A 23,523-nucleotide genomic window follows, 5' to 3' on the forward strand; every position below is an offset into this window, starting at 1 on the left:
AGACACAACGATAGCAACCGATGATATCTTGGAACACCTACTCAGCACACTCGCGCTTGCGCGTCTCAAAGACACGCAAAGCCTCCTCAGCAGCCTTGACACCACTCATAGCCATAGCCCCGAAAGTCGGACCCATGCGGTTAAAGCCATCAATCTCCGACAGCTCCATGCCGCCAATAATAAGACCCTTGGCGACCTCACGGGTGTTCTTGACAATAGCATCCTCAGCAGCATTCATATCCAGACCACGCATACCGCCAAGCTTCTCAATGGCGCTCATGGAGACAAGACGCTTCGCACAGAAAGCGCCAAAGGGGCCATCATGGCCCGTGGTGCTGATGATGATCGGCGCGTTGATGGTGTTGGGATCCATGCACGAGTGGTCGTCGTGGTGCAAGGTGACGAGCGTCCAGTTGACGACCACACCGGCCAGACGGATGGAGCCATCGACGTCCGGTCGCGTGATCAGGTCCTCGACGCAGGTGGCGTTGAAGAGCTTGACGTTCGGGAAGGACAGCACCTTCGACAGGAGCGTCGAGGTGAACAGGGCCGCGTGCTTGACGACCACGAAGTTCGGGTTCGAGGGCTCCTCTTCGAAGGGGACACCTAGTTCGGTTAGGAAGGCGTCGGCTGGTCGGCGGAGGACCATGGCCGAGAAGAGCTGGCCGCCTAGCCAGGCACCGCCACCTTTGTGTTCTTGTTAGAACTCGAGCAATCTTGAAATATATACAAGGAAACAAGGACTAACCAGGCGAGACCGAGGCCTCCAGAATGGCAATCTTCAGATCCGGCCGCGCCTTAGCGAGCACGTACGCCGTGCTGAGACCGCAGGACCCGGCGCCGACGATGACAACATCGCTCTCGGCGTAGGTATCCAGGTCCTGGAAGTAGCGCCGGGTCATGGCGCGCGAGACCTGGCTCTCGCGGATTGGGGCGAACTTGAACTCGTCCCATTTACCGCCGAACTGCTCCAGGAGCTTGCTCTGGTCCTGGCCGGTCAGGGTGGTGGTCACGGTCTCGGGGACGATGACCTTGCCCTTGACGCCGGTGGGAGCGGCGGTGGTAGGCTCGAAGAGTGCAGCAGGGGGAGACATTTTGACCGTAAAAAGATGATCAAGGGATCAAGTCAAGTTATGGGAACTTGTTACCTATGTTAGTCTGCATTGCTACAAGGGGAAAGAGGAGAAGGGGAAGGCATGATCCTTTCGCTGGTATTATCCAGATCAAGTTTTGACCGTATATTCTCAGAACGAACCCATCGTTATGTGTTGTCAGAAACAAACAATCAGACGGGAACGAACACCGGCCCACGCCCAGACGTTACCTGAGATAGGTAGTACCTTGATCCCTGAGAGATAATATGCCCAGCCAAAGAGGTTCCATCATGGCTTCTTCCTGTCCTTCGGAGGAAGGGGAAGGGGGGCAAGATGTACTTGTTTTGGGTCTGGGAATAATGGTCAGCTCGGATCGAGCAAGTTAGGAGCCATAATTACTTGTGTTGGTAGATTCAGATGGAAAGTAGTGGGATGAGGGAAAACAGAATGGAAAGAGGGGCAGAGCAACCCTAAATACGAATTATGTGTCCCCCACCTCAGTATTATTGATCATCGACTCCGACTCTCTCCGGTCTTCGGTGAGCTGCGAAGGGTGAGATGTGGACCACGAAAGGGTGCGAGACCAACAATTGGAGGATTACAAGAGTCTACGACCAATGGGACCGGATCCATCGCCGCGACAATGTTCATGATTGTGTACCAACCAATACTAGCTCTGACATCATAACCCATCATCACTTCATGAAATCCAAGCAGACAAGGGTATAGATCGAAGCACAAATAAATATTTACAGCACAAACCGATAGTCGGCGCCGTAATTCTCCACCCCCACAGGAATCTCGGCCTCCTTGGTCGGGTCAGCCTCGACGCGGGGCCCGTACTTCTTGTCGAGCTTGCGGTTCTCCCACACGAGCAGAGTGCGAAGCGACAGAGCGAGCAAGCTGGTGAAGAACATGAACGCGGCGCAGATCCACATGCCCTTGAAATAGCGCGGGCCTTCATCATCGGGGAAGATATTGGTGCCCAGGAAGGGGCCGCATTGCCCAATGACATTGAGCAGGATGATGCCTCCTCCACGGCGAGTATCGGAGCCTTGGTTGTCTACAAGCCAGTCAGTCAGGACCAAACCACCCTAGATTCAACGAAAGAAGAGGATGGTGTCTCACTCGTAACCCACGGCAGGATATTTGCGATCGCCGGGAAGATTCCACATGCCGCCAAAAACACCCCAAAGTACCGCACGCCCACGGAACTGCAGGCGGCAAGCAGCACATACCCCACACCACCCATCGCGGAGAGGGTTGCGATCACGAGTCCACGCTGCTGGATCCGATCCGCCACCCAGGTGGTCCCGATCGTCACGAGGAACGAGGCGAAGAACGGCGGCGCGGTGAGACCCTGCGCGTCAATGGCTGTGAAGCCCATTTGGTTGAGGATAGTCGGCAGGAACACAGGCAGAGATGAAAAGCTGACATTGCAGCTAAAGTACATCAGCTATACAGAGGAGATATCAGTGGTCGTGGTGGGTGATATAGCGATGATTGAAAACACTTACCGCGGTGAACCATGCTTTGGGATCCGCAAGGGTCTCTAGCAGCTCTTTCCACTGCACCTTGCCCTCCTCTTCGCTTTCACCCGTCTTCTGAAGCGCGCGGGCACGGGCGACTTGCTTCTCCTCCTCGGTGAGGAACTTGGCTGTCGCAGGGCTGTCCGGCACGAAGAACCAAGCCAGAATGGCCGCGGCGCAAACGGGAAGCCCCTCCACCAGGAACAGCACCCGCCATTTCGCCAATGCAGGATACCCAGAAGTGATACCGTAGGCCAGCGCTCCTGCGAAAGTATTCGCCAGTGGCGCGGCGGACAAAAACAGGCCGCATCGGAGACCGAGCTCGTGGCGCTTGTAGAAGAACGACAGCAAGTATGGCACACCGGGCCCAAACCCGGCCTCGAATGCACCCATTAAAAACCGGAGTGCCATCATCCCCTGCCAATTCACCGTTGCCGCTTGGCACGTTGCAACCAAACCCCTAATTCCATGTCCAACCGTGTCAGCGATAGTCCTGCACATTTCCGCTTCCGGGGGGCGGGCACGTGGGGAGCATACCATCCGAACACCACGATGGTCGCCCATTGGTGCGGTTTCATGATCTTCCACATGAGTGCCTGGAATTCAAAGATAGTGTAGGAGATGTAGAAGATGGTCAGGAGCCATGGGTACCGATTTCCCGTCAGGGACAGATCGGTCGTCATTCCCGCAATTTTTGCATTGCTGCCGAGCGGTTAGTACTCCCATCACTATGTGGAGCAGACACACGAACCCGACGTTGCTTCGGTCGAGGAAAGCAAGTAGATCTAAAAATTCCAAGAGATGTTAAACACGGATCGTTTTTCGGTATGGTTGTTGATCATACAGAAAAAGGCCATGATTGTCGGGACGCGCAAATCCAGCTTCCGCAGCACACGGCGTTCCACCTCCGGATCGATGGCTGGGATCGCCGCGGAGGGCTGCTTCGGGCCGGCCTCCTCATGGGAGGGGACTCGCTTCTCGACATCCTGGTCGGCGGGAGCTCTCTGGATTGCGTCGTCAGACGGCTCAGACTTGCCAAAGAACCCCATGGCGTATCGAGTGAAAAGGGAAGAGAGTATAAATTTCGGCTAGGAATGAATACGATCTGTGGGCGGGAGGGGGAGAACCCCGACTTATACGTGTGGGGGAAGCGAAAATAAAGAAAAGCGAGTCGGGGTAAACTAGCGTGAATAGTCCGCAGCGCACGGCGAATAATAATGTCGGCGGCCGCAAAGATGGAGCAAGACCATTCATTATTCATTGTGCCGCTCGGCGATTGGCGGTGGGACCTGGAAATAATGGACTAGGGTCCATCCCCGGACTGGGTAATCGAGGCCGGAGAACGAGTAATGGCGGAAGAGCTTGAGTGGAGCAAGCTTCAGCCAACTTTTTGGAGTCATCGCATGCGTTCCCCACAGTAGGCGCCACGGAAGAGGCCCGGGAGAGGCCCGGGAGCCGGCACCGGCCTCGGTTGTTTGATAGGCTGGTGAACTATTAGTTATTGTTGCGCAACTAGTTATACTGAGGAAATATCCATCAGACTACCTATGACATTTTGGACATATAATCGCTGCGATCGATCGCAGCCAGGCGTCGTCCAGCGTGTCGGTTGAACGAAGGAAAAGCATAGAATCCCCGCTGCTGTGGATGCTGGGAGTGAGGAATGAAATTGATGCCTGAGGTGTCCTGCAGTCCTGGTCTCTCCTGCTTCCCGGAGCGCATCGCTCCCCCATCGAAAATTCCCGCGTCGCGTTGCCAGGAGCTCCCCAGTTGACTCTTGATCCACCCTCCTTCCATCGGATGTATCTTCGCTAACCCTTTGGTGTCATCTATCTGGACTTTGCGACTCCATTGTCTGAATTTCCTCTCCCACAGACGGGATTGGCCACCATGGACGACCCGGCGACTCGTATCCCGGGACAGCTGGTAAGACCACCACCATCGGACACATCGCGGAGATCTCACTGACCCCGTCGCCATGATTACAGCTCCCACATATGCATCTGGTCTCGCGTAACCGCTTTCCCAGTATGCATATGATGCCCACCGAGACCGCCGTGGAGTACCTGACTAGCGCGCCCCGGGTCTGTCAATCACAGCCCATGCATTGGACCTTCTTGGATGGCCCTGCCGATGGTACCGTCATGCTCACCTGGCAACCTCTCGCCCATCTTGGCAACAACTTCGCCAGCGACGGCTATGTCTGGGCTGATGCCGAGCAAGCCTTCACCTTTGAAGCCCGCGGTTATGTACGCAACGCTAGCCCCGATCAAACTGGGGATGAGTATCTAACATGAGATGTTTATAGACTGTGGAAATGTTCCTTCACCGCAGCGGATACCATCCTCCGAACGAGTCCGTGGCAGCTCACTGCCGCAAGCGCTATCGTATTCTGTCCTCCAAAGTCCCCAACAACAACGCGCCTCCGCCGGACCCATCATTGTGGATTGTTCACTACTCACGGGCACCTGCCAACGACCATGTCCCCGCAAACCGGATTCCAGTCTCGCCACAAGTCCAGGGGATGATGGCCCAGCGACGCTTCCTCCAAAGCCAGGGCCAACTTGCCCGCAAGGATTTCATGCTTCACGACCGCAACAACTGGCCAACTATCAATTTCCCTCCACAAATGGCGCCCCAAGGCTTCACGCAGCCACAAGCAGGCTACCCTAATGCTGCTCCTGGACGGCCAGGCTTCTTCCCACAGCCCGGGCATCCTGGGGCGGTCGGACCAGGTGTCACTGCAGCTAAAGGCCCGCGCGGGCATCGCGCTTCTTCTGCAGCTATGAATGCTGCGACCGCCGACTTTGCCATGGAGGACGAGGATGTGTCCACCGGCGACATGATGGATCTGTTGACGCCACGCGAAGTGAGTAAGATGCGGTATCAACAGCATCACGAGTGGATGGAGGAAATATTCTCGTCACCCTACGCCATCACGCAGATCACACCCGTTTCCCTAGGCCTGGGTCGGAAAGGAGAGCTGGAGTCGTTGACAGCAGGCTTCTTCGATGCCCCCGTGGGCACTTCCACTGGAGACGGTCAGGAGGCGGGTGACGCACCGCAGGCAACTAAGATGGAACCGGCCAAAGCCGAGGAATTTGCGGATCGCGTGGCCAAGAAGGTGGCCGACATGACCACGGAGATCGAAAAGCTCAAGAAGCAGCACGCACTCCGGATGGAACGCTTCAACCAAACTTCCGTCTTCAAGGAGGCCGAATTGCGCCTCCGGGAATCCGCTGCTGATCCGGCCGAGACAGGTGCGGAGGTCTGGAGACTTGAGGGGCGTATCGTGGTACCCAACGAGGAAGACGCTCCGCAGATGGAGTACATAGAAGAGAAGGCCAAATACAAGGTCGACGACGTGGTCCGGGATGTCGAGAGCGCCTACAAGAAACAGATCATATCCGAACCCAAGATCTCCTGCGTCGAGAAAGGTGGATTGCTAGAGAAGATCGAGCCTGAACACAAGGACGACGACGATGCCATGGCCAGCGACATGCTCATGGACCAAGCTGATTCTCACCTGCTCGACCAGTTTGCCGCAACGGACGCCGACATCTCTGGCGATGTGGACATGGATCTAGGCGGCGGCCAGCTTCCGGGCAGTGGCGGCGACGCAGGCGATTGGGTGATGGTCAACGACGAACATAAAGACCAAGGTCATGCAGCGGGAGACTCGGGTCTGGACGGCGGGGGCTTCGACTTCACCAACATCGACAGTGCCGGCGATGCGCTCGCCGCATACAGCGAGCAGAATGATAGTCTTGACCTTCCCGACCTGGATAACTCAGCGTTTGGGGATGCATTCCACGCCTCGGACAATGAGCACTCGCACAATCCCGACGCGGATGAAATGTCCTAGATGGGTTGAGGTACGGCTGCTATGGATGAGGCGCTTTTTTGGGGTTGATTTATTCTGCGATTAGCAGCACTGCGGGCCATGCAGTTTGCTCTCTGGTGTTGTGTATTGTGTTTTCTTCTATCTGGGGGTTTATATGGGTTGTGTGGCATTTCATCGCGGTTGATATGTACTATAAGGCCGGAACATGTGTGGCTCTTGCCTTGGCACGTTCAAATATCATTTAGCTTCAAAGACTGGGTTCACTCGGGGTCGGGCTTCCTCCTGCTTTAGAACGACAGCTTTGATCCGATATACAACTGGCTTGAATTCGATATATACTTTTATAGACCACTGAGTACATAGGCTCAACGCTGCGCAAGACTTTTACAAAGATTCTCACAATTCAGAAAACCTGTCACTGTGACTTTATAGAACTGCTTCCATCCCTGAAATTGTTGGCTGCTGTGAAACATCCCTCAAGTTGTGTTACTTTCACTTTGGCGGTTTCGGAGCCTCCCTCACAGTCGACCGCGATGTATGTGTGATTCACCCATTATAGGCACGCTCTCCATCCTCAATAATTTAATGACTCAAATCCATGTACTCGGTGAATAAAAGATCAAATTATGAACTAATATCTTTCAAAAAATTTGTAACTTACTTCCGGAAACCTAGGATATGAGGGATAGAATTGAAAACTCAATATGATCGGAAGTGAACGGGTAAAAGTACTGACTAGAGGATAAAAATACCTGCCTATCACTAGGATTAAAGATGGATGATGGGCGTAGTTCTCCACCGGCCTCTCCGCAAACGGTCAATCGTAGGCCATGATCTCAACGATCGTTCATGACGTCAACGCACGAGCCACCGGAGAGACACTTCCTCTACATGTCATTGCCCATCATTCATTAATTTGCTGGGGAAGGTGCTTTTTACTTTACTTCCCATCGCACCTCTCACATCCCTACGCAGAAAAACGACCACCATGTACGTACTGCTAACATCATCATCATCATAATAATAAGAACTAACTGTACCGAAGGAACCGCGCACTCTCCATCCGATCGCGACGCGACCAAGGCCATGGCCGTCCCCGGTTCAACATCTCTACGCTGCGGGGCAACATGGCGCCCGAGCTAAGCCGCAAGATGGGCCGGCTGGTGAAGAGCGAGAACACCGCCATCGGCGCCTACGAGGCCGCGGGCCGCGAGCGCACCTCCATCGCCGCACAGCTGTCCGACTGGGGCGAGGCGACCGATGACGACGCCATCTCCGACATCTCCGACAAACTGGGCGTCATGATGGCTGAGATGGGCGAGCAGGAAGACGTCTTCGCCGCCAACCTGGAAGACTACCGCGGCGTCCTGAAGCAGATCCGTAATATGGAAAGCTCGGTCCAGCCCTCCCGCGACCAGCGCCAGAAGGTCACCGATGAGATCGCCAAGCTCAAGTACAAGGATCCCACCAGTACCCGGCTTGTGACGCTGGAGCACGAGCTTGTGCGCGCCGAGGCGCAGAACTTGGTTGCTGAGGCGCAGTTGTCCAATATTGTACGTATTAATATCGCACAGTTCCGGCATTGCCCCTTGCTAATCACCCGGTGTAGTCCCGCCAAAAGCTCAAGGAAGCCTTTGACATCCACCTGGCGGCGGTGATCGAGCGCGCCGAGAAGCAGACGATCCTCGCCCGGCATGCCCGCCGCCTGCTGAACTTCATCGATGACAGCCCCGTCGTGCCCGGTGACTCCCGGCAGGCGTATGAGCACGAGCTCGCCGCGCGCAAGGTTCTGGATGATGCCGAGAATGACATGCGTGCGTGGCAGCCGTCCGTGGAGCCCATTGCCACCGCGACTGGCGCGGAGGGCTTGCAGGACCGCGACTCCGATGGCTTGACCACTGGCTCGGGCGACGTGGAGGGCGTTTCCTTCGCCGAAACCTCTACCAAGACTGCGAAGAGAGCGGAAGCATCGGGGTCCGGTGCACTCAATCCTGAGCCGATTCCTGCCTAAATATTCCTCCTCTAATTGCCTTTCTATATGTCTTCACTGTTAGTAGTGTTGCACTGTCTTGTGTTTTGTTTCTCGGGATTGGAGACTGGGTGTGATGGGACTGGTAACCAAGAGCTTTGGCAGGCTGGGATTGGGAATGGGTTCTGTTTTAATATGTGTACTGTATGTGCAGTCATTAAATTGTTGTTTTTGTACAGTTGAGTCCGTGTGTTCTCTGTAAGTCAGCACCACGTGATCTCAGGCGCCAAAGTGACGCGGAACCTCCCAAGCTCCGTCGAAGCTCCCATCCCCCAATCCCTCCACCACCTCTTCATTCATCCTCCTTCTCTTCCTCACCCTCATCGGTCCCTGTCATCCCATCCTCCACACACAGCCATGGACAAGCTAGTCGCGCAGTACTCGCGCCCGCGCCACCAGAATGAGTTCTACTCGGAGCAAGAGCAGCTCGATCTCACCGAGAGCCTCCCCCCGCTCTCTCTCAAGTTCAGCCTACCTCCCGTCGATAATGTGAGTTTCCCTGTCGTTGGAGACAGCAGTCTTTGGGTCTGGATGGGCTTGATTCGGTTGGAGTCATCATCGTCGCCAATTTGACGTCCAGTCGAGCCGCTACGCCCTCTCTCCCCAATCATCCTGCCGACTAAAAGAATTCCACAATGAGAGACAGCAACCCATTGATGAACTTGAACGAACCGCGTACTGATATTCTTTTCGTATTAGCACTCTGCCTTCCTGCGCGCCATGACCGACGACCACTCCAACCCCAGCTGCCCCATCAAGCTCGCTCACGGAACAACAACCCTGGCCTTCCGCTTCCAGGGCGGCATTGTACGCTACCTCCTCTCTCTTTCTACTGCTGTATCCTTTATATCCACGGGCACATGCTAATGCCATCTCCCAGATTGTGTGCACTGACTCCCGAGCAACGGCCGGCAGCTGGATTGCCAGCCAGACGGTCAAGAAGGTCATTCCCGTGTCGCGGTTGAGCCGGGGCGAGGACAAAGCGTCGGACAAGCCCACACCTGGTCTGCTGGGTACCATGGCCGGTGGTGCGGCGGTGAGTTATTGTGTTGTGTTTGTGGGCGATATGGGAAGTTGGTTGCTGACAGAAGGCCCCGAAAAATTAGGATTGCCAATACTGGTTGAGATATTTGAGCCAGCAGTGTACTCTCCACGGTATGTTTGTTAAATGGGCTGCCATTGTGGAATTTGATTGCTGATACAGACTCCCAGAAATCCGACACAAGCGCCGCATCACTGTTGCGGCTGCTTCGAAGATCCTCGCCAACTTGACCTACGCGTACAAGGGGTACGGATTGAGCATGGGAACGATGCTGGCAGGGGTATGGCCACACCTATCAATTCCCTCCCTCCTTCAAGTAAAAATGACTAACTCAAAATTCATAAAGATGACCCCGCAAGAAGGCCCAGCTTTGTACTATATCGACTCGGACGGCACGCGCCTACCAGGAAACATGTTCTGCGTGGGGTCCGGCCAAACATTCGCCTACGGCGTGCTGGACGCAAACTACCGCTACGATCTGTCGGAGAAGGAGGCGCTGGATCTCGGCCGTCGGGCCATCCTGGCCGCTATGCATCGCGACGCTTACTCCGGAGGCTTTATCAATTGCTATCATGTCAAGGAAGAGGGTTGGGTGCACCATGGCTTCGATGATATGAATCCTATCTTCTGGAAGACGAAGCTGGATCATGGTGAGTTCTCGAATGTTACCTCGCAGCTGTAAGCTCGGGTTGGGTTGTGGTTTGGTGAGAAGATTAGATGTGGCTAGGTTAGGAGGGGACGGGCTTTGTATTATTTGATCTGTTTGGATTATGGGGGATGGAATAGGATTGAATGGAATGGTTCTCTTAAGACCTTGTGGTTGAAGTAAGCTGTAGGTGTATTATTATATTCTCTCTGGCTCTAACTCAAGTTCATATACAAGAGCCTAACCAGATAGAGAGAACATTCCCTCAAGTGGCTTTTCCAGGAGGAGAACGGTCTCTTACTCGCCAAGGGCCTGAGTTTGTGAATGCATTGCATTGCAAGCTATATACGCCACAAGAAAATGGATATGAAAAGTACAAAAGCACAACAAAAAGCCTCTGCGCCATCTATGACATGAATCCAACCACTTTTTGGTCCTCTTCCTCCTCCCCGTCCTCCACATTTTCAGCACGAGGATATTAGTATCAATCAATGATCAACCCAAAACTTCATCCGAATACCCATCGCTGCCAACTCCACATCCAAGTACCGCAGCACACCCGGCACAGCAACAACCGTAACATCAGCACCGCCCACATAACGTAACCCATCACCGTCCTCCCACACCTCCGCACGAGAATCATCAAACAGCGCGCGGCGCGCGCAGCGACGACAGCGAACAATCCCCGCTACTCCACCAAGCGCACCGCCGGCACCGCCACCCGAGGCTTGCTGCGCGACCGTATTCTGATTCGGGGCCACCTTCGCAGCCGCGGCCGCCGCGCCGGGGTTAACAGCCGCGCGAGCGCGTGACGAGCCGGAGCCCGAGACAGCAACCTGGGTAGAGAGGAACGAGCCGCAGGAGCGACAGATCCATGCAAGTTGGGAGTCTGAGCAGTTCATCAATCGGTCTTGGAGGAGGAAAGCCGCGCCGTGGGCGATTAGCGAGTCGCGCTCCATTTCTCCGACACGGATACCGCCGCCCTTGGCACGGCCTTTCACCGGTTGGCCCGTGAGTGCGTTGACGGGACCCGTTGTGCGCACTTGGAACTTGTCGTTCACCATGTGACGTAGACGTTGGTAGTACACTACGCCGAGGTAGATGTCCGCGGCGAACTCGCGGCCTGTGATGCCCGAGTATAGGGGCTCGTTGCCGTAGTAGTTGTAGCCCGCTTTGCGGAGCTGGTGGCCGAAGAAGTCGGTTGCGGTGTCTTCTTCGGAGAATTGGAAGGGCGTTGAGTCTTGTGGGTGGCCGTGCAGAGCGCCGGCTTTGCCGGCCATCGATTCGATCATTTGGGCGATTGTCATACCTGGTAAATTCCGTTAGAAGCTGGTTGTGGATTAATCATGGGTGGGGAGAGGGAAGACGTACGAGATGGGAAAGCGTGGGGGTTGATGATCAGATCTGGCTGAATGCCACTCTCGGAGAATGGCATATCGACAGCAGGCCACAGCTGCGAGCAGACACCCTTCTGACCGTGACGCGACGAGAACTTGTCACCGATGATCGGCTTGCGAGGAATGCGATACTTGACGCTAATGGACTGGCAGGGCTCGTTGCCGTTCTCAGAGCCCAGCACACGGATGCTGTCGATATAGCCCTCCTCGGCATCTTTGTACTTGAGGAAATGCGTGATCCCGTCGACATTGATGTACGAGTCCGACGCGGCGTCGTAGCGGACGCTGTGCCATGCGGCAATCTTGCTGCCCTCTTTCACTCGAGTGCCCACGTGCGGCAGGCCGTCCTCATCAATTGTTTGGCGCACATCATCCTTGATCAGGTCGCCTGGCGCGAAGCCAAACAGCTTGGTGATCTCGCGCTTGGACCGGCTCTTTCGCGAATCCTTTTCGGCGAGTGAATGCGTCTTGGTTTTATACACGGTGCCGTATCCGAAACCGCGCTCGTGCGCGGACTTGTTAATGATCATGGCGTCGTCCATGTCGTAGCCCGTGTAGGAGATGATGGCCACCACTGCGTTCATTCCGTTGGGGAAGTTGTCCAGACCGTAGTCATTGTAGAGGGGCGGGCGCACAATTGGGGTCTGACCGGTTTGCAGACGGTACATCTTGTTATCCGTACGGTACGCGATCGATGTGCCGGGGGTACCCATCGTTTGCTTGCTCATCTGGCACTGGTACATGTTACGGGGCGACTGGTTGTAATCGGAGAAGGGCGTCATGTTGGCCACGATGGAGAGAATATTGGTCGGTGTGAACTCGATATGTGTCGACAGGCCCGGGATCAGGTCGGACTGCACACAGGCGATATCCATGAAAGGCTGCTCGAACGGACCGACAAAGTCCAGCTTCTCCAATGGCAAGTACTTGACAGGACGGAGCATGCGAGCCGCTTCGGAGAACATGTAGATACCGGGATACTGGCCACCGTTGGAGTTGGGGACATATCCAATCTCCAGTTCACGCGGAATGTTGTTGGTTCCTGCAACCTTCCAGTGGCGGAGGGTGTCTGCGATCTGCTGAGCCTGCTTCGGAGAACAGAAGCCGATAATTCGGCCGTCCAATTGCACCGACACGCTTTCATCGAGGGCCACGGAGGACTCGGACTGGACGCCGAGTTGAACCAGAATCCGAGGCAGGTGCGAGACATCCAGATTTCCGGTGGAGATCAGACACTTGTGCGCCAGGTGATTTAGTAGACCACAAGGAGATCCATCAGGGGTGTGGACGGGGCACAGGAAACCCCAACTCTCGGGAAGCAGTTTGCGGACGGTGGTGGTCTTCAACTGCGCGAAGAAGCTACCACGGTGAATCATGCGGAAGTGACTGATAAACCGGTAGAAGTTGATTTTCTCTGCAATAACCGTGTAACCCGACGTCTGTTGTAGATCAAGACCAGTGGGACTGACGAGGTTTCCGGTAGACAGGAAATATTCGAGGGCATTGCCCAAGTTCTCGTTGGACCGTTTGACAATCTTGGCCAAGAAGTCCCGTTCGAACGACGAATCGGTGAACTTGGCACCGCTGTTCCGAATACACCAGTCCCGGGTGATGGGCCCAAAGGACCGAAGCCACTCCTCAATTCGCTCTTTCAAGATCATGCCATACAAAAACCCACCGAGCAGAACCTCCTGGTTAGAAACCGCATCGGGGTTGTCCGGAGCGCAGTCACCAGAAACCAGGGCGTAAAGCTTCCGGATCATGAACAGGATCATCTTGAACTTGTCGTAGTCTTGAGTCTCCGTCACATTGTAGTTGCCAAGGTGCGGCAGGACGATCTTGCGCAGAAATTCAGCACCCACTTCCTCCGCAGGCATGTCAGCTGGCACACCCAGCACAGGGCGGAAACGTTCACCCAGGTACGCCCGGCAGTCCGACTTGGTATGGAGCTTGTAGGCGTGGTAGGTTCTCAGCAAGAGCTCCACACGGTCTGTGACGAAGGTGTTCTTCGAGCCCTTGGAGGAAGCATTGCCAACAATACCCTCGTAGATTTCACGATCGTTCGTCTCGACCAGTGCCTTGAGGATCATCATGGCGGGAACAAGGAATTCGTTTTTGCGCCAGGAGAAACGGAAGGTGACGTTTCCATCGTTGAGGTAATGCAGAACATTGGTCTGGGACGTCTGGTCCGGACGGACAGAACGGATCTGCACGCCGAATTTGGTGTAGGAGTGTCCACGCTTGACGAACGAGTTACGGACGATCGACATGGGGAAATTTCGCTTGCCGACAATCAGCATCCGGATCAACTTCTCGTTACCGTTGACGATGAAGTAGCCGCCCAGCTCTTCGGACTCCTCCTTGTGCCGAACGAGCTCTTCCGGGGTTGCTTTTTCGAGATGGCATCGGTTGGTCTAAAAATTGTACTGGTAAGAAGCTAGTCCCCAAGATGATTTACCGTTTCACTCACTCTCAGCATAATCGGAACCTGGCCCAGCTCACGCACCGACTCCATCCAGTCCCCATTGTTGATCTGATACTCGAGACGGGCACGCAGCTTGCCACGGTAGGTCGCATGGCGCTCGCGCGTTTCCGAGGGGTAGATGTTACGGTTGCGGGTGGAGAACTTGTTGGTTGGCGGGATGGTGGGTTTATCCAGGAAGATCTCTCGCACGCGCACATTCAGGCGGTTGCGTTTGGGAGGTCGGCGGCCTTCCGCTTGCCGGGCCTTCTTTTGCTCAGCCGTCTCGGCATCTCCGTCGAGAAAACTCTTGGTGCCAATGTCCCGCAGACCCGCCTCGAGGATCTTGCTGTCTTCAAAGAGGGCATTGAACGAATCGACGTGCGGTCGAATCGATTCGGCCAGTGATGGGTAGGCGGTCTGGTCTGTGGGCGGATTGCGGAAGAGATTCTCGCGGCGCAGAGTGTCGTAGTCGACCGACCACTGGGTGTCGGTCGCAGCAGGAGCCATGGCGGCGGGGTTTATCACACGAGCAGCGAAGGAGCTGTCGTGGAGGGTGTGGTGTATATCCCAATTGCGTGAGCAATGCTCGGATCTTCTTGGAGGAAAAATTTCAAGGTGGAGCCGAGGTCGCTATCATCACGTGGAGATAGATCCATGCCTCAGGCACCCATGATCCCGTCATCCATCCTGAGAGGCTCTTGATGCCTGCCCCGGCCAGACATGATTATTGATTCCATGCCATCGAAACATCCAGTGCCCTGAGTCATTTCCAGGCAACCGCTGCGCCCACTCTCGCGCGCGACGGGATTCAACCCAACCCCCTCGCGCTCCGCGAAACGCCTGACTCCGCCAGCTCTAGTTACTCCGCCACTACTGGTCGAACCCTGCGAAGCGCTCCCCTCTCTCGTGGGTCATGCGTCGTGCACTGTAGATCAGGGTGCTCCTAACTAGTACGACGGTTAATTTCCTCGATTATTTGGTCTCTGTTCTTATTATTACTTAGACGGACGCTGACCCCACTTGGTGTCATCCTCTGGGCCACTTCGTCACCGTCTGGTCTTGTTCTTGTCTCCCTCGCTTCTTCCTTTGATTTCTAACTATCATCACATCACGTCTCTCACCTTCCGCTGCGGGCAGCCAACTTCGTTCATCTCTTGCTTTTTTGCTTTTGTTTCGCCATTTGTTTTTTTCTTCTTTCTTTTGGGTCCGTTCCTTTTTGTGGTCTCCCCACTCCTGAGCCAACAACCAACTCCCTCCCCGTAAAATCGGCCTGGTTTATTGACCATGGCCGGGATCTTTCGCACCATCTATGACTGGCTTCTGAGGATGTTCTGGTAAGTGTGGGCCTGCCCGTTCCCGCGTTGGATTTGGTTCCCGAAGCACTACCAACCCACCCCCGGTCCGCTTCCCCGCAGCGAGTTGAAGCTGGCTAACGAGAGCCTGCGAACTAGGGCCACCGAGATGGACGTCACCATGATCGGCTTGCAAAACGCCGGCAAGTCCTCGTTGCTGCGGGTCCTGGCGGTACGTAGTGTTCTATTTTCTTTCTGTGTAGTCCATTTTGGCTGATTTGCGTTGCGCAGGGCGGGGAGTTCACGATCGAGTAAGTGGGCTAAGACTGGGCTCGACTCTGATTAACCGGACCAACAGCTCCATCCCGACAATCGGCTTTAACACCAAGTGTGTCCAAAAAGGCCATGTCACATTGAAATGGTAAGTAATCCATCGACAGATCGCAGGATATCGCTGATACTCTTCGCAGTTGGGATCTGGGCGGCCAGCCTCGATTTCGGCCGATGTGGGAGCGGTATTGTCAGGGCGTGAATGCGATCGTGTAAAGCCCTAGTAGAGAACATGAATAAGCAATATCTGACAACCCGGTCCAGGTATATCGTGGATGCAGCAGATCGGCCCGCTCTCCCAGTCGCCACAGAGGAGCTGCACGACCTAATGAACAAGCCGACATTGGACGGCATCCCACTCCTCGTCCTCGGCAATAAGTCGGATCTGCCAACTAAGCTCTCCGTCGACGAGCTGATCGAGGCGATGGACCTGAAATCCATCACCCACCGCGAAGTTAGCTGCTACGGGATCAGCGCGAAAGAAGAAACGAATCTCGACGCCGTCCTGCACTGGCTAATCGCTCGCACCAGTCGATGAACCGTTCGCTTCTTTTTTATGGGTTCTCTCTTTTTTATTCATTCTGTGCAGATTCGTGCGTTTGCTCGTCTTGATATCCTGTAGACTCTTAGCGACTTGGCCCGCAGCCTCAAGATGTAACGATGTCGACGTGTTTTCTATGGTTTTTTTTCTCTGTTTCTTTTTTTTCGGCGTTCATAGCACAGCGTGTGATGAATGATGATGAATATTGGATTTGACTGGAAAACACGGTAAATGCAATTGAGAAAAAAGAAGTAGCAGTCTGGCGGGATCATAAGTAAGGTGGAATGCAACACGGACCAACTGATGCGTTGGCAGTGCAGCCCGACGGGGAAAGTCGGCGGCGCCCGCCATTGGCTCTAGGGATCTCGAGGCGCGTAGAGACGGTGATCTATGTACGGTAGGTAGGATAGAGTCCTCTGCAGGGATCTAACTGCTATTGAAGGGTGCATCGATTCGGTCTACAGTAGCTGCGCACGAGCTAATTCACATAACCGTGCACGAATCCGACGAGAGCGGCCCATCTTCACGAACTTCTTTGTTGCCTCCCAGATCGCGCATATCATGCAAATCATCCCAGTAGATAAACTGTATAAACCCACTCCTCAGTTTCTCAAACTTGCTAGCGACGCCAGGGTTATGAGAGAGACTTGCCTAGTTGTATTTGCTACTCCGGCTGTCTCAGAAGGGGATGTTTTAATGATCTAGCTAGAAGCATAGGTGATCTAATAGACTAGGAGTCTTTGGTTCTACTTGTATTTCTATCTGTTTTGCTAGTAGGCATTGGTGGCCCATGAGGGGAGGAAGAAGAAGTGGATGTGGAAACGAAGCTATCACAAAGCTTACGTTCGTGGGGCGGCGTACTGCGGGGTCTCTTCCGGGCTTCTTTCCTTGACATTCTTATTTTACATTTCCTCACTCCGTGGCGAATTTAAGGTCCAAAGAAGGTTACCAGGATGGTCATTCTCAACGTCGCTTATTCCGAGCCAGTGAACTGCTCTGATCCTTCCACTCCCTCCTTAACGCAAGAACAAATCTGGAAAGGCTTGGAATTAAAGGCCCGACGCCCTCAAGACTTCATTCCCTCTTTCGATGACTCCCGAGTCATCGAGGAACGGGAAAATGGCTGCTATATTCTGCGAGAAGCCCATGTTGCTTCTAATCTCCGCGGATCTCCTATGGCAGGGAAATGGTCCCGAGAAGAATGCAGACTGCATAAGCCGGTCATGGTAAGGGATTCATATATCGCTGGACTGGCCTGATAGTTCTTAGAAGGCCTGCAATGTGCTTAAGAATTGTCTAACTAAACAACAGAGTCAGTTCACGCTGCCTGGCGGGTCGATCATTCAAAATATCCTGTCTATGGGGCCTGACCAGGTTTTGTACCTGACTTTTACATATCAATGGAATTTTCCTAATATAGAGCCTGAAACACAAGAGGCACAGCAGGCCTGGGAAGACCATATGAAGATCGCGATATCCTCCGTTCAAGGTACAATCCGGGCGTTGAGAAAATTGGCGGAAGAGCATGAGTTGTGATCCAAAGACAGGAAGAATGAAATGGTGGTGTATATTCTCAATCAAATTGGATTGCCACTACCATGATCCGGAAGCCTTGGCTCTGGCGAGTACCTAGCGTAACATCATGTACCCCAGTGTCTCATCTATCTGCTCATGGATGGATGGATGGAGTTCTGGCTGGGCTGTATGTAGTTATAGTGCCGTGTTGTTATCTTATCGCGTAAACAGAGAAAGAAGTGGGTCCCCAAATTTTCCCCGATCAATCTTCCTCTTCCTTCTCTTCACCACCACTTACTCACACACACCATAATGCGCTGACCTCCCCCAGCACATCGATTCAGCCGGAATGGACGTATCCGGCCTATCGAGTAACTGGAAGAAGTTGCAGGCGACGCTGAAGAAAAAGGGCCCCTCCACTACAACAGCCCCGGCCAACAAGAAGCGCAAGGCCGCTACCGACCACGACTCCGCACATGGGACGCCGAAGAAACGCAGGGCCCCAGAAACGGAACGGACAGTTACAAAAACAAATAAGCGAAAGACAATGTCTAGTACGACCGTGGCCACAGCCGACGCCGCTGTTCCTGCGCGGAGAAAATCCAGCGCGAGCAGTTCTGCCACGGCTCCAGTATCGCGCACAGCGAAGGTCAATGAGGGTCGCTCTTCGACGTGAGTCTATCTACCGCTACCTGTGCCACAGTGCTTATGACTAACTCTCGACCAGCGCCGAACTAGGAAAATACGTCGCAATGGACTGCGAAATGGTCGGCGTCGGCCCTAACCCAGACAACGACTCCGTGCTTGCGCGCGTCAGCATCGTCAATTTCAACGGCGACCAGATCTACGACTCATATGTACGGCCCAAGGAGATGGTCACCGACTGGCGGACACATGTCAGCGGCATTGCGCCGAAGCACATGGTCGAGGCGCGCTCGCTAGAGGAAGTCCAGCGCGACGTGGCAGCGATCATGGACGGGCGGATTCTCGTAGGCCATGCCGTGAGCAACGACCTGGATGCGCTGCTTCTGGGCCATCCCAAGCGCGATATTCGAGACACAAGCAAGCATGCGGCTTACCGCAAGATTGCGGGCGGTGGGTCGCCGCGTTTGAAGATTTTGGCGGAGGAGTTTTTGGGGTTGAAGATCCAAGAGGGCGCGCATTCGAGTGTGGAGGACGCCAGGGCGACGATGGCGTTATATCGGCGCGACAAGGATGCGTTTGAGAGGGAGCATTTGAAGAAGTGGCCTGTTCGGGTGGCTGTGGAGAGTACCGAGAAGGGGGATGGGCAGAAGAAGAAGAAGAAAAAGAAGAAGCAAACGCGCAAGCGATGATGTTTTTAACTTGATCATATACCCTGAGAATTGCATTTTATGGAGTATCTGTTTGAAGCAGCTATCATTCCCCTAGTGGCCATTAGATGGTGTGTACTTCAGCCGGACTAACAACGGATTAGGGTCGAGTCAATGGCAGAGTGAAAGCTAAAGGAGATGTCGGTACTAGCGCATGGATTTGTCCGAGAGAGTAAAAGTTTATATGTAGACTGTGTGTATTCATTATTTATGTCTATATCTATATACGCACTTGCCGAATCAATAGAGAAAAGCAACCCGAGAGAAGTACCGTCCATTATTTCCTTTCCTGTCCTTCCAGTGCTTCAGCCCCAGCCTCGGTATTCGGATCTCGATCTACCGGGTCCGGATTAGGATCCTTCGTAGCAGATTCATCAACAGTCCCCTTCTCAGCCTGCCCAGCCTCTCCACTATCACTCCCATCCGCACTAGAGACACTCTTCTTCGAAGCAGGGTCACCACCCTGCATGCCCAGCGTCAAGAACGGTACCAAGAAAAGAGACAAGCCCGCCGCCGCCGCAGCAAACCAGTAGACAGAGAGATACGGCCGGATACGGGGCGTTTCGGCAGTCATCTGGGCGGCAACGGAGTTGTAGACGGACGTCGAAATGCCCAGGCCCAAGTTATTGCAGAGTTTATTGACGGTGTTGAATATGCCACCCGCGATGGACTGCTGGGAGGGCGGAAGCGAGGACATAACGTACATATTTGTGACGTTGAACTGGATATCAGCGCCGACAACGACGAGGACCAGTGCCGGGAAGATGAATGCCCAGTAAGTCGTTTCGGCGTTCATGAAGCTCAGAATGAGGAATGAGGCTGTGTATGCTAGCGCACCGATGCCCGTGAGTAGCTTGTTGCTGACGCGATGTAGAATTAGGCCGCAAACTACGTTGACGAGGACGCCGCTGACGACCATTGGGAGGAGGCGGACGGTGATCTCGAGCGCGGTGCGGTGCTTGATTTCTTGGAGGTAGAGCGATAGCCAGAAGGTTACAGATGAGAAGCCAGCGAAGCCGAGACAGAATGTTGCCATGAGGAGGGAGAAGTTGCGGTCTTTCCAAACCCAGAGGGGCATAAGCGGGTGCCGTGCGCGGGACTGCCAGTATAAAAAGCACGCCAGTAGGATAATGCCGACAATGAAGAGGGCGAGGACGTAGCCGGTTCGCCAGCCGCTGGGGGCATCGCCTGCTAATCTGTATGGGTATAGTCAGCACTGCCAAAGAGAGACATGGGAAACATGGAGGAGGGGGGTGGCATACGAGAGCGAGCTGGAAAACGCAGCAAACCCAATAATAACAAGGACCGTGCCAAGCAAGTCAATCCGCTTAATGGAGTCCCAGTTCACCGGCTTCCTCTGGAACCCATCCGGGGGCACAGTCCAGAGCGTGAGCGCCGTGAAGATGGCGTACACAACAGACAGAGCCCAGAAAGAGGCGCGCCAGTTGTATTCGTTAGACGCAATGCCGGAGATAATCATACCGCCCACAAATCCGAGCGGATTCCCAGCACTAAAGCAGGCAAAGGCACGGTTCTTGCGTTTCGATGGTTTCTCATAAACGGCGCCCAGGGCACCGACGGCGGGCGGCACCACAGCCGCGGCGAATAGACCCAGGATTCCGGAGAAGACATCCATGTAGATTGCATTTGAGGCGAATCCGGCGACCAGCAGGGCAATGGTGAAACCCGCCATCCCAAAGATGAAGAGTGATTTGCGGCCGAACATATCGGCCAGTTTGCCGAATGTCAGCAGGAAGGCGCCGCTGCTAAGACTGTAAGGACGGACAGTTAGCGATTCTGGCGGCGGAGGTGAGGCACAGACAAAGGAATACATACGATGCACCGGCGTTAATCCAGGTGATCTCCGCAGAATTCATGTTCAGATCCTTGCCAATGGACGCCGTTACACCAACGATGGCACCCTGGAAGAAAGACTGTTGGCCAATGGCCATTGTAGCCGTCAAGACGAACAGACATTCTTGGAGGGTACTGTTGAAGCACTTGGGACGGCGCCCATAGTCGGACTGAAGATCTTCGGCGGCCAAAACCACTTCTGGACCTTTCTCTTGATCGATAAGATTGACCGCCGCCTGCGGCGGTGGCAGCTGCTCGGTCGCCATTCTTGAGGGATGTCCGATCTGGACGGATTTGAGAGGTATGGGGGTGATCAATGGTTGAGCATGGCAAAATTTAGAGATTTGGACCGTAGTTGGTCGAATGATAGTATGGATTCCGCAGCTCGGGTCAGGGGAGAGAAATCTCCGACTTTAAAGGAACTCGCCTAAGCGGAGGCGGCTAACTCCGAACTTGCTAACTATGACCAACGAATCCTCGAGGACACGTACTGTGCGATGTATGATGTCGTGGGTGCAACAATTAAAAAAAAAACTGCACGACACCGCCAAGCATATGATGAAAAATCTCCTTTTGTCAGCTGCGGCGCATTTCCGCCTCGCGTAGTGTAATAAGACGGGCCAGACTTAGTAAACTAAACTAAGCCTTGATAAGATCCGGGGTGGGGCCACGCTGCCGGTTGCGCACGAGCATTTTGTCGATTCGGACTCGGGCTTATCGATCAGTCTAGGGTCGGGTTTACCGCATTCGGGAAATGCGTAGGAATGTCCGTCCAACATTGGCTGGCATTGAATTTAATGGCTTCGTTGCCGCATGCCCACCACCCGGCTGTTAGGTTGCGGGCGAACACCTCGAGCGCGGCGTATGGGACAATAATAGGATTGTATCTGTCGGAAGAATCAGAGGCAAAGAATACCTCCTCGAAGATGGATTTCAGGTTCGGTTTGCGAGAATGAAGGTCCGGCACGGCGGCGATGACTCGTCTGGTGATGGTCGTGTTGACTATGTCCTCCACCTCGTTCCCGGTAGGCTTGCGACCAATAATCAGGGTCTCATACGGCCTGCGCCAGAGACCATCAAGTGTTGAGATCGGCTGTCCGTCAGTGGTAATCTTAATCCATATCCATTCTTCACAGACGCGAAACCCCGCGCTGCGCAGAGAATCGTACGCTGCTTTGCGAGATCGTTCGGAGTTGGTCACCCATATAGCTGCGAGAGACTGTCGGCTCTGAGCAGCAGAAGAAGGGTGGTGGTCAGGGACTGTATTCGTGCACGAAACATCGTCGTGGACATAGCTATGTGCCCTGAGGATAGCCCCCAGGCACTGGGTGAGTTCTTCCATCCCGAAGTAAGGGTGGGTATTGTAGTGGCCGCTGCGGCGGACAGACCGGTTCGGCCATGGCGGATCGAGAAGCATGAGGTTGAATCGGTGGTCCTCTGGAAGACCTGGGATGGGTGTAGATATTCCTGGGTCGGAAAGAGGTAGTGTGCAGAGCACGAAGCTTGACGTTGGCGGTACGATGTAAGTGCTTGCTTCAGCAGTCTGCGAGCCAGAACCAAGACCAGCAACAGTCAGAATCGCAGACTCTGATGATGAGGGATTCTTCACAATCCCCTGAAGATCCGCCATTGACTCGAATGTATTGGACGAACTTGACGACAGAACAATAGGCGGTTCGCTCGAATTACCATATCCTCGTTTCCTCTTCCTGGAACCAGAACCAGAACCAGAATCCTTCGACAGCTCCCACTTCTGTGGCTCTCTTTCGCGTTTGCTGTCTTTTTCATTTTCATCAAGCACACACCGCGGAAGACACCACTCTCTCCCAGAAGAAGACTTCAACGCACCCCGAATCTCATCCAGAGCGTCTCTTACAAGCGGCTGCACAATCTCCTCATGAAACCGCCTCTCTTCTCCGGAGAAGCGCTGCAAGAGCTTTGCGCGCGCCGCGTCCGTCTTGGGTTCTGTGGAAGACGGGTACGGGGCCCTGAGAGGTGGTGATGAGATGAGACATTTCGTTTTCTGGTGTGATTCTGTGCTTGATTCAGCAGAGTCTTTTGGTTCTGGTGGGTCTTGGCCCTGCGCTGGAGTCCAGTTCTGCGCGAGGGCGATAGAGGTTGGTATGTCGATGAGAAAGACTGTGTTTTGGATGTTTTGGAAGATAGTCGCCGATTCTTTTTTCTTGTGTCTATTCATGGCCGTTGGGGTGGGTTCTGAGTTCCCGGTTGTGTTTTAAGGTGAGTGAGGGAGGTTAGTTACACTCGAAATTCGAAATTGGCTTCCATGTTTTACACACAGAAACTATCTCAACCCATAACACCAAGGCTACAGCTAAGCCTATCCAACTGTAGGTAGCCTTCGTGTCATCCCTGTCCGCCAGAATAGAAATGAAAAGTATCTGAGAAGACAAATACACGTTAAGCATTTGATTACGCGTCTCGCTAATACGCTTCCGTGCACGTGTTACCGCCCGCCTGAGTCCTGAATTTGTTGCTTATACCAACCACTTCAATCCCCACCAGTAGACTCTAATTGAAATTCTCATCCTCGAATTCCCTAGGAATTGGCTTGGATGTGACGTGTTTGTCTTGCA

At 54.1% G+C, this 23,523-nt stretch overlaps 11 protein-coding genes across 11 annotated transcripts; 6 read left to right on the forward strand and 5 right to left on the reverse strand.

Annotated features, from left to right (window-relative positions):
• Nucleotides 1-37: 37 nt before the first annotated feature.
• On the reverse strand, nt 38-1,094 carry thiA (thiamine thiazole synthase; the record flags this gene model as incomplete). Its single annotated transcript, XM_056980407.1, has 2 exons — nt 38-687; nt 749-1,094. The coding sequence occupies 2 exons, from the start codon at nt 1,092-1,094 to the stop codon at nt 38-40; spliced, it is 996 nt and encodes a 331-aa protein (XP_056830616.1).
• A 749-nt stretch (nt 1,095-1,843) lies between these two features.
• N7510_008483 (putative MFS transporter) lies at nt 1,844-3,672 on the reverse strand (the record flags this gene model as incomplete). The annotated part of the gene is made up of 6 exons (XM_056980408.1): nt 1,844-2,157; nt 2,223-2,550; nt 2,612-3,083; nt 3,161-3,325; nt 3,375-3,408; nt 3,468-3,672. 6 exons carry the CDS (start codon nt 3,670-3,672, stop codon nt 1,844-1,846), a joined length of 1,518 nt encoding a protein of 505 aa, XP_056830617.1.
• Nucleotides 3,673-4,513: 841 nt separating this feature from the next.
• On the forward strand, nt 4,514-6,488 carry N7510_008484 (uncharacterized protein; the record flags this gene model as incomplete). The annotated part of the gene is made up of 3 exons (XM_056980409.1): nt 4,514-4,549; nt 4,612-4,872; nt 4,932-6,488. 3 exons carry the CDS (start codon nt 4,514-4,516, stop codon nt 6,486-6,488), a joined length of 1,854 nt encoding a protein of 617 aa, XP_056830618.1.
• Nucleotides 6,489-7,513: 1,025 nt separating this feature from the next.
• Nucleotides 7,514-8,478, forward strand: N7510_008485 (uncharacterized protein; the record flags this gene model as incomplete). The annotated part of the gene is made up of 2 exons (XM_056980410.1): nt 7,514-8,020; nt 8,077-8,478. Coding segments are annotated over 2 exons (909 nt in total), but the record flags the coding sequence as incomplete, so codon positions are not given.
• A 375-nt stretch (nt 8,479-8,853) lies between these two features.
• Nucleotides 8,854-10,220, forward strand: pre2 (proteasome core particle subunit beta 5; the record flags this gene model as incomplete). Its single annotated transcript, XM_056980411.1, has 5 exons — nt 8,854-8,985; nt 9,196-9,303; nt 9,377-9,651; nt 9,701-9,818; nt 9,885-10,220. The coding sequence occupies 5 exons, from the start codon at nt 8,854-8,856 to the stop codon at nt 10,218-10,220; spliced, it is 969 nt and encodes a 322-aa protein (XP_056830620.1).
• A 452-nt stretch (nt 10,221-10,672) lies between these two features.
• N7510_008487 (DNA-directed RNA polymerase I core subunit RPA135) lies at nt 10,673-14,552 on the reverse strand (the record flags this gene model as incomplete). Its single annotated transcript, XM_056980412.1, has 3 exons — nt 10,673-11,493; nt 11,556-13,995; nt 14,052-14,552. 3 exons carry the CDS (start codon nt 14,550-14,552, stop codon nt 10,673-10,675), a joined length of 3,762 nt encoding a protein of 1,253 aa, XP_056830621.1.
• Nucleotides 14,553-15,329: 777 nt separating this feature from the next.
• Nucleotides 15,330-16,205, forward strand: N7510_008488 (ADP-ribosylation factor-like protein; the record flags this gene model as incomplete). Its single annotated transcript, XM_056980413.1, has 6 exons — nt 15,330-15,379; nt 15,497-15,569; nt 15,629-15,648; nt 15,696-15,758; nt 15,808-15,879; nt 15,932-16,205. The coding sequence occupies 6 exons, from the start codon at nt 15,330-15,332 to the stop codon at nt 16,203-16,205; spliced, it is 552 nt and encodes a 183-aa protein (XP_056830622.1).
• Nucleotides 16,206-17,161: 956 nt separating this feature from the next.
• On the forward strand, nt 17,162-17,744 carry N7510_008489 (SRPBCC family protein; the record flags this gene model as incomplete). Its single annotated transcript, XM_056980414.1, has 2 exons — nt 17,162-17,434; nt 17,520-17,744. 2 exons carry the CDS (start codon nt 17,162-17,164, stop codon nt 17,742-17,744), a joined length of 498 nt encoding a protein of 165 aa, XP_056830623.1.
• A 328-nt stretch (nt 17,745-18,072) lies between these two features.
• rex4 (putative 3'-5' exonuclease) lies at nt 18,073-19,057 on the forward strand (the record flags this gene model as incomplete). Its single annotated transcript, XM_056980415.1, has 2 exons — nt 18,073-18,395; nt 18,451-19,057. 2 exons carry the CDS (start codon nt 18,073-18,075, stop codon nt 19,055-19,057), a joined length of 930 nt encoding a protein of 309 aa, XP_056830624.1.
• Nucleotides 19,058-19,352: 295 nt separating this feature from the next.
• On the reverse strand, nt 19,353-21,195 carry N7510_008491 (uncharacterized protein; the record flags this gene model as incomplete). Its single annotated transcript, XM_056980416.1, has 3 exons — nt 19,353-20,271; nt 20,338-20,847; nt 20,912-21,195. 3 exons carry the CDS (start codon nt 21,193-21,195, stop codon nt 19,353-19,355), a joined length of 1,713 nt encoding a protein of 570 aa, XP_056830625.1.
• A 455-nt stretch (nt 21,196-21,650) lies between these two features.
• N7510_008492 (MT-A70 family) lies at nt 21,651-23,126 on the reverse strand (the record flags this gene model as incomplete). The annotated part of the gene is made up of 1 exon (XM_056980417.1): nt 21,651-23,126. The coding sequence occupies one exon, from the start codon at nt 23,124-23,126 to the stop codon at nt 21,651-21,653; it is 1,476 nt and encodes a 491-aa protein (XP_056830626.1).
• Nucleotides 23,127-23,523: the final 397 nt, after the last annotated feature.

The sequence above is a fragment of the Penicillium lagena genome (genome assembly GCF_028827675.1).
Source record: "Penicillium lagena strain IBT 129212 chromosome Unknown utg000006l_segment0_segment0, whole genome shotgun sequence".
In the NCBI taxonomy this organism is placed as follows: Eukaryota; Fungi; Ascomycota; class Eurotiomycetes; order Eurotiales; family Aspergillaceae; genus Penicillium; species Penicillium lagena.